The sequence below is a fragment of the Emys orbicularis genome, chromosome 13, assembly GCF_028017835.1.
Source record: "Emys orbicularis isolate rEmyOrb1 chromosome 13, rEmyOrb1.hap1, whole genome shotgun sequence".
Classification (NCBI taxonomy): Eukaryota; Metazoa; Chordata; order Testudines; family Emydidae; genus Emys; species Emys orbicularis.
The window spans coordinates 40,869,044-40,884,955 of record NC_088695.1 but is presented as its reverse complement, the minus strand read 5'-3'; the positions used below and the strand labels follow the sequence as shown (position 1 = coordinate 40,884,955).

The following is a 15,912-nucleotide window of genomic DNA, read 5'->3' as shown; positions in this document are numbered from 1 at the left end:
GCTGCCATGAGTGCCCCATGTGCAGCCTTGGCACCGTTGTTATAGAAGGCATAGCCTAGGAGGATGCAGAGGAAAGGTGGCTTTACTTGGCCTGGATTCTCAGCTGCTGTGGGGACCAAGTGGCCTTAATTCTTACTTACCTGGGGCTGCCTATGGCTGCTCTGCAACTTTGTGTCCCTGCAGCACCAAGCATTATGAGCACTTCCTTTCCCACCCGTGATCCTCCAGAGCAACACGGTCCACAAGGAAAGCCACTGTACATTTGCTTATATCAACCCTAGGCTGCTCCTAAACTGGGGACATTTGCTCCCAGGCCACTGTAGCACCATAATGCTGCCAGAGTGGCATAGGCAGCCACTTGTGCACCATAGGGTCACAAGAACGTAAGAACGGCCGTACCGGGTCAGACCAAAGGTCCATCTAGCCCAGTATCCTGCTACCGACAGTGACCAATGCCAGGTGCCCCAGAGGGAGTGGACCTAACAGGCAATGATCAAGTGATCTCTCTCCTGCCATCCATCTCCATCCTCTGACAAACAGAGGCTAGGGACACCATTCCTTACCCATCCTGGCTAATAGCCATTAATGGACTTAACCACCATGAATTTATCCAGTTCTCTTTTAAGGGTTTTGGTTAAGGTTGGTCAAAAATTGTCCATCAAAACGTCTTTCGACAGAAAATTGGGTTTTTGACAAAAGGAAAAGTTTTGTGGAACGTCCCTGCTCTCCTCGAAAATGTTTGTTTGTCGGAAAACTGAAAAAGCCAATCACAAAAATTTTCACTTGAAAACCAATTTGGGGGGGGGGGGGGAGGAGGAGGAAGTTTTCAGTAAAAAAAATAAATTCAGGTTCTTTTAGATGCAAAGTCTTAACTTTCTGCAGGAAAATAAACCCCATTTTCTGACCAGCCCTTGTTTGGGTTCAATAGCGCCTGATGGAAAGCCCACTGAAGTCTGTGACAAGACTTCATTTAACTTCCATTGGCTTTGGATCAGGCCCTTCTTGCAGAGTATTTTTAAAAGGTTGAACAAGAATACAAAGAAAGAGGCACTGTCAGAAGGGTGGGACAATACAATATTCCCAGAATAATACCTCAATCCAATACAGGGCTGCAGTGTAAAATGCCACTTGTTTTTTCAGGGGTCCCCTGCTCTGCGGGGCGTATTCTGTTGACTGACACTGAAGGCTTGTCTCCACTTACCAGTGGATCCATGCTGCAGCGATCAATCCACCGGGGGTCGATTTAGCGGGTCTAGTGAAGTCGCTCTCCCGTCGACTCCAGTACTCCACCGGAACGAGAAGCATAAGGTAAGTCGACGGGAGAGTTTCTCCCATCGACCCAGTACAGTGTAGACACTGCTATAAGTTGACCTAAGGTACGTCGACTCCAGCTACGTTATTCACGTAGGGGACTGTCTCTTTTACAGGAACTTAGGGCAGGTCTACACTACGGGTTTAGGTTGACCTAAGTTACGCAACTCCAGCTATGTGAATGTACAGTGGCTTCTTTAGGGGGCAGGGAATTTTAAGGCTCCTGGAACCAAATTCTGCTCTGTTATACTGGTGTAATTCAGAGTAAGTCAGCAGAATCACTCCAAAGTAACAGTGATCAGAAGTTTGTCCCAGAACTGTACTACTCCAAACATAGAGGATTTTGTTAGAGTAACTCTGGATTTATATTGGTGTAAGTGAGAGCAGAATTTGGTCCAGGATAAGACAGTAGTACTATAACAGCCTCAATTACCCAAACTCCACTTCCCACAACTCTCAGATAGGTAGTGTCAGTCCAGCTTCCTTTATGTTCTCACATTACCATTCCAGCTTATTAACTCGTTACATTAGCCTAATAAAAGAAAGTGCGAATGCAATAAAATGAAAACCTTCCCCACACTAATCAATACAAGGGAAGCTGGAATGTGCCTAGCCAATTCAGCAGCGAGTACTAATCCAGGAAAAGTGACTAACAATAGGATGCCATTAGGATAAATTAAAAAATTGCAAAAGTCAAATTATGGTCCTAGTGGAGTTTCAACAAACCCACCATGATTTTTAAAAGGAAGGAGGGTTTCAGTCATGTGGAACATTTTAACTACTACTTAACTACTACTGTATCTCTACTTATATGAGCAGTCCATTGACTTCAATGAGAATTAATACCCCTCAGAATCTTAAAGGATTGGACCCACAATGTTTGTAGTGCACAGAGCAGAGTTGTTTGCGCCATCAATGTTTTCCTGATGGTAGTTCAGATTCAGACTATGATCTGCTCTATTCCTTACATTATAGAAAGTTCAATATGACAGAAGCTTATTAATGGACATAAGGATCAAAATCCTACCCCTCTTGCATATATGTGTGCAGGATCAGGTCCTAAATAGACAACCTGCTGACAAAGAACTGGAAAAAGTGTGGAAGTGGTAACAGTGCAGGACAATTAAAATATATATAAATTCTTTCCAGGATTTTTTTTGTTTGAAGTTATATTTTATTTATTTCATTCCTGGGTGACTTGCCCATTTTATTATTTGACCCCAATGGGTCAAATTCACTTTAAAAACAAAAAGACCTTGATAAAGTAGCTTTAATAAATCAATCATGGTGATCTTAACCTACTAGAAGGAGAAGCACAGGCAGGAGTGGTAGTCTGTGAAGGTCCCCATCCCTTCATGTTGTATGCTGACACACGAGCGTGATAACTTTGGCCCTGAAAATGCATTGAAATGGAAACAGAAGGGTATTAAACATTTCATTTATAAATATTAACGGTAATACTCTGCACTTTGCTTCTTCAATGCCTCATACAAACATCAACTAATGAACCCTTATCATAGTGACTTTTAAAATTACTTATAGCCAGTTCTACTCATACCCTAACTCATACCTAATAGGGCCACTGAACTCAATAATTGATGGAGAGACGTTAAATGACTTGCCCAGGGTTATACAGTGAGTCAGTGGCAAAATGGTGAAATCAGCGAGATTAGTATGTACATACTGCTCACTCCAAAGGTTGTAGAATCAGGGCCTGTGAAAATATATAATGAAGTAATGATTACAGTTTTAGGGGTTTTTTGTTTGTTTGTTTGTCTCCTAGCAGTAGAGTAATCCCTATGACTGGAGTCAATAGAAATCTGCTTTGTTTAAATACTAAAAAGTTTACCCAAAGCTTATCTAACTGTCCATCCTCTTTGGTCTAAAAACTGGGCTGGAGTTGTCATGAGAACAGGTGTTTTTGCTAGCATTACAGCACTTCCCATTCTAGTTAGGTTGGAAAAACTGCAGAAATAGCCTCCCTTCGTGGTATTTTGGTCCTTCTCCTCTGGTCCTGAAGGAACCCAGGAAGCACTGAGGCTGGCAAAGGTGAAACACAAACAAACTAAATGTTAAAAACTTTTCTGAAATTGAAAATAGGTTCTGGTTCAGTTCAAAGATGATTGATTCCTTACTAATCCAATCTATTTTGCCCATTGCTGGTCTACATGGCATCACAATCTGGACTATGGGGGTGTGAACTGTACAGTGCTCTAACGTGTTGCGCTGTAACTGCTCCATGTAGACCTTGCTGGCACAAAACTAAAAGATACCTAGCTCACACTGATGTACAGTAGAACCTCAGAGTTACGAACACCAGAGTTACGAACTGACTGGTCAACCACACACCTTATTTGGAACCAGAAGTATGCAACCAGGCAGCAGTAGAGACAAACAAGCAAATACAGTACAGTATTTTGTTAAACGTAAACAACTAAAAAATAAAATAAAGGGAAAGCAGCATTTTTCTTCTGCATAGTAAAGTTTGAAAGCTGTTTTAAGTCAAGGTTCAGTTGTAAACTTTTAAAAGAACAACCAGAACGTTTTGTTCAAAGTTATGAACATTTCAGAGTTAAGGACAGCCTCCATTCCCGAGGTGTTCATAACTTTGAGGTTCTACTGTAGTCCTGTTTCAAACAGGATTATATGAATGTGTACAAGGTACCTTTTAGTTCACACTGGCGGGGTCAACCTGAAACAGTTAGACCATGACACGTTAGAGCGCTCTACAATTCATACCTCTGTAGTCCAGACTCTGGCGATGTGTAGACAAGCCCTAGCAATATAACTAAGGCTGAGCTTCTGATACCCTTACTCACATTGAAGAGTACCTTATTTCACAAGGAATCCCTCGGGGCCTGATTCTCATTTGCATGAAGTTGTCCTTACGCCGCTCTGGCAATGGTAACAGGCCTCAGTGTAAATGAGAATCAGGCCCGCTGACTTCAGTGGGTGCATAAGGGTGGCAGACTCCGGTCCTTAGGACCCAGTCCTGCGTATAGTGTTTAGTCCCACTAAAGCCACAGTGGTAAGAGCTACTTCTAGCACTATGTGTTGGCAGGACCAGGACGGTAACTCCTGTGTTCTAATCACTAGACAATGTTCCCACACCCAGAGTCACCTTCTTCCAAACCTACTACCCACGGTGCTTTGACCAGAATATCATGAGGGATTGGAAGACATAGTTCAAAGATCTCCCCCAAATCCCTGAGTTAATGGACCACAATGGGTCCAAAAGAGACATTACAATCTATCAATGATAGCATAGGGAGACCCTTGACATTAATGGACAGCTCCCCAGTCATGCATCACAGCCTGCGTGCCAATGCAGACAGAAGCGTCTGGACACCTAACACTGCTCCCATTGAAGTCAGTTGGAGCTTTACTGTTGATTTGAATGAGACTAGAGATAGGCCAGTGATGAGTGCTTTTCGAAAATCCTGCCCTTCACTTAAAGATACGGCATCCTCGGCAGAGAGTGTGAGTGTAGACAGTGTACAATTGGCTCTGCTGTTAACACATGCCCCTGAAAGTGACTATGCAAGCTGAGGAGATTTTATGTTGAGTAAAGGTACTTTGGATTGCTGATAACATAGCCCAAATGCAGGAAATATATACTATGGCCCGGCAGCCTGGAAAAGTTTCAAATCAAAGCTCTTCAGACTGAAAAAATGCCTGTTCTATTCTGGCTGGGAGGTTTTTATATTGTGCCCATCACTTTACTCTTTGCCATGTCTACACTACAATCAGACATGTGACTGCTGCAGGGGTGGGTACACCTGAGCTAACTTTGACCTAGCTAGAGTGAGTAGGGTGACCAGATGTCCCGATTTTATAGGGACAGTGCTGATTTTTGGGTCTTTTTCTTATATAGGATCCTATTACCCCCAACCTCCTGTCCCGATTTTTCACACTTGCTGTCTGGTCACCCTAAGCATGAGTAGCAATAGCAGCGAAGCTACAACAGCTAGCTACCTAAGTAAGTGCCCTCGGGGCAGGGGGGGGGGGGGGCTTGTACAGCCCAGGTTGAAGCCTGTGGTGCTGCAGCCTCACTGCTAGCTTAGAGTTAGCTCGGGTATGCCTACATGGGCTGCAATCATAGCTCCAACTGCAGTGTAGACATACCCCCAGACATACACATTTGAGAATTTTAACCCAAGTGGACAGTCAGATCTCTAACACCTGTGCTTCAGGGCACTGGCCAGGGGGTTTTGGAATAAACTTGCTTTTCTCCCTGCTGTTATTTTGTCTTAAGGGCCTGATTCAATCCCTAGTGAAGTCTCTTTGACTTCAGTGTGTGCTGGATCAAGCCCCAAGTGAATGGTTCCAGCGTAAATATTTGTGTGAAGTTTGAACAAGGTTTGTTCCCTGCAAGCATTTGCAAAACACAAAATTTGCTTGCACAAATGTTCACAAAAAGCCTGCAGAGAAGGGTTACAAACATATGGTTCAAGTTAGCTTGCTTAAAAATCCAAGTGAATATTCATGAGAGATTTTCTCCGTCATTGACCCAGTTCTTATCTGTATGAAAATACACGTCTTCTTAAAAGACTGCAAGCAGTGACTTTGTTCCTGAATGAGGGAGAGGAGATAGAATTGTTATTTTATCCGTCAGACATGGAGTCAGGATTGGATCTCTCAGGAGCCTTTGATCTGCACTAAGATTATCCTGTGATCCAGAGAGCAGCGGCTTTCATTCCAATCTTTTCTGATCTCCCCATAACATGACAATTTACAAAACAGTTCCTGCTGTCTGTCTATTCCTTTGTGACTTTCAGATTATGGATACCAGACATATTATGCTTAATAACTGGCAGTTGTTGTCAGAGGAATGGCACTCTGCTTTTCTTGCCAAGAGGCCCGGATGCAAATGTCACAGCCCGTGTACCATTTGGGGAGTTTAAGATCTAAATTAACGATTTGGCATTTACCATTCTGAGGCCTGTGATGGTGCATCTCAAAGACTGAAGATTGTCCATGATTATTTCCCCAGCCAAAACAGAAAAGTCTTCAGAACAGCTCCATTCCACTAGAAAATAAATAACAAGGGGGAAATGTAATCAGATTTCAGTGTCAGGTAAAGAAATAGAGGCAGTTTAGCACCTTGGAAATTAACTAGCCCTCTTTTTCTTCTCCCCGCCACCTCCCATTTTCCTATTAGCTCTTCCATTAGACTATAGCGAGACAAAATAATGATGTTTCACAACACTGTGAACAGAAATTGGCTGTGGTTTGTGTGTCTCTCAATAACAAAAAATAGCTCAAAAGCTTTTCATAAAAGTACATTTAAAATGTTTTGGCATGCAAGTTATATTCAGTTAGCATTTGCTCTCATTTAAGCAACTTCCTTTTAAAGAAAAAGCAGCAGCAGGAAAAATATATTGTGTGGAGGACTTTGGTCTGCAAACACAATGAAGCAAGCCTATAAATCAAAATCAATATAAAGCCCCTGATCTTGCAGATGGATTTGCATGGGTGGACCCTTGTGCCTATGCAGAGCCCCAGGGAATCAGTGAAGTTTCACATAAGAACATAAGAAAGGCCGTACTGGGTCAGACCAAAGGTCCATCTAGCCCAGTATCTGTCTACCGACAGTGGCCAATGCCAGGTGCCCCAGAGGGAGTGAACCTAACAGGCAATGATCAAGTGATCTCTCTCCTGCCATCCATCTCCATCCTCTGACGAACAGAGGCTAGGGACACCATTCTTACCCGTCCTGGCTAATAGCCATTTATGGACTTAGCCACCATGAATTTATCCAGTCCCCTTTTAAACATTGTTATAGTCCTAGCCTTCACAACCTCCTCAGGTAAGGAGTTCCACAAGTTGACTGTGCGCTGCGTGAAGAAGAACTTCCTTTTATTTGTTTTAAACCTGCTGCCTATTAATTTCTTTTGGTGACCCCTAGTTCTTGTATTATGGGAATAAGTAAATAACTTTTCCTTATCCACTTTCTCAACATCACTCATGATTTTATATACCTCTATCATGTCCCCCCTTAGTCTTCTCTTTTCCAAACTGAAGAGTCCTAGCCTCTTTAATCTTTCCTCATATGGGACCCTCTCTAAACCCTTAATCATTTTAGTTGCTCTTTTCTGAACCTTTTCTAGTGCTAGAATATCTTTTTTGAGGTGAGGAGACCACATCTGTACACAGTATTCGAGATGTGGGCGAACCATGGATTTATATAAGGGCAATAATATATTCTCAGTCTTATTCTCTATCCCCTTTTTAATGATTCCTAACATCCTGTTTGCTTTTTTGACCGCCTCTGCACACTGCGTGGACATCTTTAGAGAACTATCCACGATGACGCCAAGATCTTTTTCCTGACTCGTTGTAGCTAAATTAGCCCCCATCATGTTGTATGTATAGTTGGGGTTATTTTTTCCAATGTGCATTACTTTACATTTATCCACATTAAATTTCATTTGCCATTTTGTTGCCCAATCACTTAGTTTTGTGAGATCTTTTTGAAGTTCTTCACAATCTGCTTTGGTCTTAACTATCTTGAGTAGTTTAGTATCATCTGCAAACTTTGCCACCTCACTGTTTACCCCTTTCTCCAGATCATTTATGAATAAATTGAATAGGATAGGTCCTAGGACTGACCCTTGGGGAACACCACTAGTTACCCCTCTCCATTCTGAGAATTTACCATTAATTCCTACCCTTTGTTCCCTGTCCTTTAACCAGTTCTCAATCCATGAAAGGACCTTCCCTTTTATCCCATGACAGCTTAATTTACGTAAGAGCCTTTGGTGAGGGACCTTGTCAAAGGCTTTCTGGAAATCTAAGTACACTATGTCCACCGGATCCCCCTTGTCCACATGTTTGTTGACCCCTTCAAAGAACTCTAATAGATTAGTAAGACACGATTTCCCTTTACAGAAACCATGTTGACTATTGCTCAAGAGTTTATGTTTTTCTATGTGTCTGACAATTTTGTTCTTTACTATTGTTTCAACTAATTTGCCCGGTACCGACGTTAGACTTACCGGTCTGTAATTGACGGGATCACCCCTAGAGCCCTTTTTAAATATTGGCGTTACATTAGCTAACTTCCAGTCATTGGGTACCGAAGCCGATTTAAAGGACAGGTTACAAACCTTAGTTAATAGTTCCGCAACTTCACATTTGAGTTCTTTCAGAACTCTTGGGTGAATGCCATCTGGTCCCGGTGACTTGTTAATGTTGAGTTTATCAATTAATTCCAAAACCTCCTCTAGTGATACTTCAATCTGTGACAGTTCCTCAGATTTGTCACCTACAAAAGCCAGCTCAGGTTTGGGAATCTCCCTAACATCCTCAGCCGTGAAGACTGAAGCAAAGAATCCATTTAGTTTCTCCGCAATGACTTTATCATCTTTAAGCGCTCCTTTTGTATTTTCATCGTCAAGGGGCCCCACTGGTTGTTTAGCAGGCTTCCTGCTTCTGATGTACTTAAAAAACATTTTGTTATTACCTTTGGAGTTTTTGGCTAGCCGTTCTTCAAACTCCTCTTTGGCTTTTCTTATTACACTCTTGCACTTAAGTTGGCAGTGTTTGTGCTCCTTTCTATTTGCCTCACTAGGATTTGACTTCCACTTTTTAAAGGAAGTCTTTTTATCTCTCACTGCTTCACACGAGTGCCAAGCTCTGATCATAGATTCCGAATCCAGAAGGGATCATTGTGATCATCTAGTCTGACCTCCTTTGTAGCACAGGCCACAGTGCTACAAATAATTCCTAATTAATGCCCTAATAATTCCTAAATAATGCCCTAATAATTCCTAGTGTAGATCTTTTAGAAAAAAACATCCAATCTTGATTTTAAAAATGGGCAGTGATGGAGAATCCACCCTGATCCTTGGTAAATTGTTCCAATGGTTAATTTCCCTCACTGTTAAAAATGTACATGTTATTTACAGTTTCAATTTTTCTAGCTTCAGTTTCCGACTAGCGGATTGTGTTATACCTTTGCCAGCTGGATTGAAGACCCCATTACGAAATATTTGTTTCCCAAATAGGTATGTATAAACTGTGATCAAGTCACCCCTTAACAGTCTCTTTGGTAAGATAAACAGGTTGAGCTCCTTGAGTCTTTAGTGGTTCTCCATCTTTTCTCATTTGCAGACCCCTAAAAATTTCAAATGGAGGTGCCGACCCCTTTGGAAATGTTGAATGGAGGCGCAGACCCCTTTGGAAATCTATTGTCTGTATATATATGAATTCTGATCAGTCAGTTTTCAGTCTAAATCTTTTGCGGACCCCTTACACATAGTCCACAGACCCCGAGGAGTCAGCGGATCGCCACAGGTTGAGAACCACTGGTCTATCACAATAAGCCACGTTGTCCAACTCTTTAATCATTCTTGTGGCTCTTCTCTGGATCCTCTCCAATTTATCAACATCCTTCTTGAATTGCCAATCCCAGAACTGGATCGCATTCCAGCAGCAGTGAGACTGGTGCCAAATATTCTACTCCCCTATTTATGCATACAAGGATCACATTATCCCTTTTGGCTATAGAGTCCCACCGGGAGCTCATGTTCAGTCATTGCATGCCAGGATAGAGTAAATATGGCCTACATATTATAACATATCATGTAGCTCTTACTGCAGGAGCCAGCCCACAGAGGATTGTTACCCCTTTTTTGGCCCAGAAGTTGGCCTGAGTGGCTAATAAAACTTTGGGTTCTTGCAGGTTGTTCCAGTTAGGAGGAGAAATGGGATGGGGCCAGATACCCCTGATGCAATCTTGTTTATTTACAAAGAATGTACAAAGTCCTGTTTCCCTGAACACAGGAGGAATCAAAGAGGAGATAATTTCTTGGCCTATAGCCCCAGAACTCTTTTAGCCAGCACCACACTGTGCTTGTTTATGCTGTGTGTGTAGCTTTCTTCTCTCTCTCTCTCCCTCCCACCAGCCCACCCAAAATAATATCCAGTGAAACCCTCTGTACATGTAGTACTAATTCCTGGGTCGACTCGCAAACATATTTGTTTTAGGAGTGGGCTTTTATAAAGGAGCAGCAGCTATCTTAAAGGATGGGTTGGAGTTGCAACCACCAGCTTCAATGATGTTTTGCCCAACCCACAACAGAATTATCCTCTCTGGGCCTGATCCAAAGCTCACTGAGGTCAATAGGAGTCTTTCTATTAACTTCAGAGGACATAGGACCAGATCTCTACTCCACATCAGATTGTGTTACATAATCACAGAAGTCACACAGAGCCATGGGGAATTACTAAGCAGTAGCCCACTATGAAAATGAATCAACTGATGCTGTACTGACATATACTTTGCAATTGAAGGGGCTTATCCTGCAGGCTTAAGCAGATGCCGGGGTATCTTTACTCATGTAAGTGTTCCCATTAACTTATAAGAAGTACTCATGAGTGAAAGATTTACAGGATCAGTCCCACTGCCATCAATCTCCCCCCTCCATTCCTTGCAAAAATGAATGAGAACATAAAAATAAGATAAAATAGAGTGATGCAGACAAGTTAAATCATTTTTAAAATGAGCTCAAGCAAGTGGGGAAGTATGACTGCTGACAGGAAAATAGCCTATTTTTAAAAAAAATTATACTCTAGCAATGGCAGGTACCAGGGGTATAGTTAAGGGCCAGTTACTGTTGGAGACTCACACATCTGGGATTTAATAGTTGTCCACTTCAAAAACGCATCAGACTCAAACTTGTGGACAAGCTGTCATCCTGGACATCTATTTCAACAGACCCTCACGATCTCATTAAAGGTTAGAGATCAGCTTCTTCTCTCAGTTATGCTGATGTAAGTGTGGAGAAACTCCATTCGTTTTCTGCATGTACACCAATGTAACTGAGAAAAGAAGTTGCTCCAAAGACTTCTGCATTTTAGACCCTCAAAATTCCCCAGAGCGGTTACTATTTTCAGAGGTTTAATTGTTATCAGCTTTAGTTTTTAAGATCAAGCACTAGATAAAAGTCTATTTAGAGCATGCGATTCTCATACAGATCACTGGTAAAGCTGAGTCTGCCCTATTTGGAAAAAAGAAAACAATATTTCACAATATTTTCTGCTCAGCAATTAATTTCCATATTTCTGCAGGGTTGCCAGAACAAGAGGCTCATGCCACCTTTCCCTTCTCTTCTCATTCCATCCCCCATGCTCAGCACTCCCTCTCTCTCTGACAGTGCTGTGTGATCTTAGACATTATATGCTATGTTCTGAAACACTTTAACATTCACTGCTAAGTAAACACTGTTGTTCTTGATTTTGTCCATTTGCCTCTGGCTTTTTTCAGGACACATTTCCCTAGAGTTCCATGGAGTTTTAACTACCTATCTACCGCCGGCTTTAATGGGAGTCACGGGGCTATCTCCATCCGCCTCTATGAACATGTAGAGATTGTTACTGTAAGATATTGTAGGGTTTTTGGTGTGTGGAGGGTTTAATTATAGCAGTGCCTGTAAGTGCCATTATACTTGATGGCCTGTCAGAGTTTCCATTGTAAACCATGATTTTCAGGGTTTTATAACTCAGCTGTATTAAATCACTTGGAACTGAAGTCTGGTATGCATGCTGCTAGCATGGACATGTTCCCTTACTGCAGTAGGGTACATCGGAGAAGCCAGTCCTAAGCTGCTGAGCATCTAACAAACGGGCTTTCCGTCATTTCAGATGCCTTTTTTCTTCTCCCGGCTCCAGGTAAAACAAGATGGTGTCATTTAGGGCCAGATTCTGTGGAACAGCACTTTGCTGCACTCAGACCAATGGGACTAGAGGCAGAGTAAGGTACTTCTCAGCATGAGAAACGGTGTGTGTCCTGTGTCTGTAAGACAATGCTCGAAGCTCTGAGAGAGCAGAGACTATGGGGGCTTTAAGCCACCTCTGGGCCTTCCCAATCCTAGGCTGTTTTGGGGATTGGAGAGGCCCTGGGCATAAATTACACAGCCCCAGAGGACCGTCTAAACTATGGCAGCTGCCGCAGGAAGCCCCAAGGGCTGTAGCGCTACCAGAAATCTCTGCCTCGCTGCATGCTGCAGCCCTGTCCTAGCACGCCCCTCCTACCCCAGCACATCCCCTGCTTCAGGGCTTACAGGGGAGTCCTTGGAAGGCAGCATTACGTCTATCTTCACCAGTGCTTGGGCCAGGAGAAACCCTCCTTCAGTGGGAACCAGGGCTTTTCGGGTCTCTTTACACTGCTCTGCCCGGTTTACCCAGCATGAAGGATTTGGAGCAGGGGTGAAGATCTCAACTAGCTTCAGAACTTGGTCCTTAATACAATGAAAGCCCTCCAAGTAAGGAGTGTGGCCCCGATTTTCATTGACACTAAGGCTCCTTGACACCATCTGTAATTTATGCCCATTTTAAGGCCCCTTATAAACTGCCAGGGAGGTGTAAAAAGGCCTTAGTTCAAATGAGAATCAGCTCCTGTGTCTTTGTATGTATTCGGACAGCAGCTAACATAATGGGGCCCCATTTCTGCTTGAGACCTCTGGATGCTAATACAGTTATATAATAATAACAATGGCTAATGGCTTGTAGAAGGATACCTCAAAAAAGAGACAGAGAGCCTCATTATGAGTGCACAAGAGTAGCCCTTAAGGACTAATTACATTCAAAACAAAATTGACCAAACAGAACTGCTCCCCGAACTGCGGAATGTGTTCTGAAAAGGAAGCGACGGTGGAGCATCTGCTGAGGAGGTACTCCATACATGCTCCACAGTCTCTTCCTTTTCAGAAGAGCCTGGGTAGGAGGCAATATGTGAACAGACACAATGAGGTCGCCCAGTCTGTACTGCAGCCTCTGTGGCAAGTACGGATTTAAATGCACCCTGCTGTATTATGACCACCAAATTGAAAGCACTCTAGAGAATGAAGAAGCAAAGATTTTATGGGATCTGGCAATTGTCACAGACCCAACAGTGCATGCAAACAGGCTGGATATAGTTGTTGCAGAAAAGATGACAAATAAGACCATGTTAATTGAGAGTGCCATACCAGCAGGCAGAAACACAAAAAAGAAACAAGAAGAGAAGATGGCGAAGTCTGAAGAACTCTGCTATGTAGTGGAATGGTTATGGACAACAAGAACAAAGATGATCCAGTGATTACTGGAGCACTTGGAGCAACCCGGAAGGGTATGAATGAGCTGCTCAAAGACATGTTAGGAGTGCAAGACATCACCATCAGTGACCTCCTGCAGACAGTGCTCTTAGGCACTGGAAGAACTTAAAGGGTCAAAGGAGAATGAGTGCATCTGAGCACCCAAAATGCTGGAATTCTGCAGAGGAGTGAACAAAACTCCCGACTACCCAATCATACAGAGTAGGGCTGTCAAGTGATTAAAAAAATTAATCGTGATTAATCGCGCTGTTAAACAATAATAGAACACCATTTATTTAAATATTTGTGGGTGTTTTCTACATTTTCAAATATATTGATTTCAATTCCAACACAGCATACAAAGTGTACAGTGCTCACTTTATATTTATTTTCGATTACAAATATTTGCACTGTAAAAAAATAGTATGTTTCAATTCACCTAATACAAGTACTGTAGTGCAATCTCTTTATCATGAAAGTTGAACTTAAAAATGTAGAATTATCTACAAAAAACCCTGCATTCAAAAATAAAGCAATGGAAAACTTTAGAGCCTACAAGTCCAATCAGTCCTATTTTTTGTTCGGCCAATCGCTCAGATAACAAGTTTGTTTACATTTGCAGAAGATAATGCTGCCCGCTTCTTGTTTACAGTGTCACCTGAAAGTGAGAACAGGCGTTCACATGGCACTGTTGTAGCCGGCGTCGCAAGATATTTACATGCCAGATGCGCTAAAGATTCATATGTCCTTTCATGCTTCAACCACCATTCCAGGGGACATAAGTCCATGCTGATGACAGGTTCTGCTCGGTAATGATCCAAAGCAGTGTGGACTGATGCATGTTCATTTTCATCATGAGTCAGATGCCACCAGCAGAAGGTTGATTTTCTTTTTTGGTGATTCAGGTTCTGTAGTTTCTGCATCAGAGTGTTGCTCTTTTAAGCCTTCTGAAAGCATGCTCCACACCTTGTCCCTCTCAAATTTTTGAAGGCACTTCAGATTCTTAAACCTTGGGTTGAGTGCTGTAGCTATCTTTAGAAATTCCACATTGGTACCTTCTTTGCATTTTGTCAAATTTGCAGTAAAAGTGTTCTTAAAACAACCAACATGTGCTGGGTCATCATCTGAGACTGCTATAACATGAAATACATGGCAGAATGTGGGTAAAACAGAGCAGGAGATATACAATTCTACCCAAGGAGTTTAGTCATAAATTTAATTAACACACTATTTTTTTATCAAACGTCATCAGCATGGAAGCATGTCCTCGGTAATGGTAGCCGAAGTATGAAAAGGCATATGAATCTTTAGCGCATCTGGCACGTAAATATCTTGTGCCGCCGGCTACAACAGTGTCATGCGAATGCCTGTTCTCACTTTCAGGTGACATTGTAATTAAGAAGTGGGCAGCTTTATCTCCCGTAAATGTAAACAAACTTGTTTCTCTTAGCGATTGGCTGAACAAGAAGTAGGACTGAGTGGACTTGTAGGCTCTCAAGTTTTACATTTTTTGTTTTTGAGAGCAGTTAAGTAACATTTGTAAGTTGCACTTTCATGATAAAGAGATTGCACTACAGGACTTGTATGAGGTGAACTGAAAAATCTTATTTCTTTTGTTTATCATTTGTACAGTGCAAATATTTGTAATAAAAATAATATAAAGTGAGCACTGTACACTTTGTATTCTGTGTTGTAATTGAAATCAATATATTTGAAAATGTAGAAAAACATCTAAAATATTTAATAAATTTCAATTGGCAGTCTATTGTTTAACAGTGCGATTAAACTGTAATTAATCACGATTAATTTTTTGAGTTAATCCCAAGAGTTAATTGCAATTAATTGACAGCCCTAGTACAGAGTCATGGTCAGGATTTGTTGGTGACTTATGGAATAAATTTTAGACAGTAACTGTTCCTTTTATGCTTAAAGATCTTCTATGTTATGAAGGCTATTTGTTTAAAAAAACCCCAACAAAACATCCCCATGATGTGGTACTGAAGGATAATAATTTATTAAATAAAATAATAAAAATAATAATTCATTTCCCCAAATATTCAGAGATCACAGAACTCAAAGAAAGAAACTGGGTAATAAAAGGGCGTGCATTTTACAAACAGCAAGAGAAGGCTGAGTTCCCCTCCCTCCATCATTGTACCCATCAAAACAAAAGAGGAGGTTTTCAAAATAATAAAACAAAAGTGTATTGTAAACAGGTGAAAGCAGTTCTAACAGCTCTGAGCAAACTGATGTCCTGTCTCACACAGCTAGCTGGGGGCATGAGATAAGGGCAAGTGATTCTTTCTAATACGCTCACTCGGCATCTGGCCAACATTCTCATCTAGTACTCCCTTGAACAATTGGCAGGTGCCTAGCTATTGTGTCCAGGGGAGAGTGGCTGCCACTTTAGGGGTGTGACTAGGAGTATGTCTACACTTAGAGCCAGTTTAAGCTTAGATTTCATTTAAATAAACTGCAGTGAACTGCAAGTTAAAATCATATTACTGCATAGTAAACCTTGTTC

At 41.8% G+C, this 15,912-nt stretch overlaps 1 protein-coding gene across 1 annotated transcript in view; it reads right to left on the bottom strand.

Annotated features, from left to right (window-relative positions):
• The window catches only part of ANKFN1 (ankyrin repeat and fibronectin type III domain containing 1), an 87,969-nt gene that overhangs the window by 26,846 nt on the left and 45,211 nt on the right, over positions 1 to 15,912 (bottom strand). The window contains exons 6-7 of the mRNA XM_065416176.1: positions 6,243 to 6,340; positions 2,614 to 2,704 (exon numbers count right to left, since the gene is read on the bottom strand). Coding sequence (XP_065272248.1) covers positions 2,614 to 2,704; positions 6,243 to 6,340 — 189 coding nt within the window. The remainder of the gene's footprint in view (positions 1 to 2,613; positions 2,705 to 6,242; positions 6,341 to 15,912) is intronic.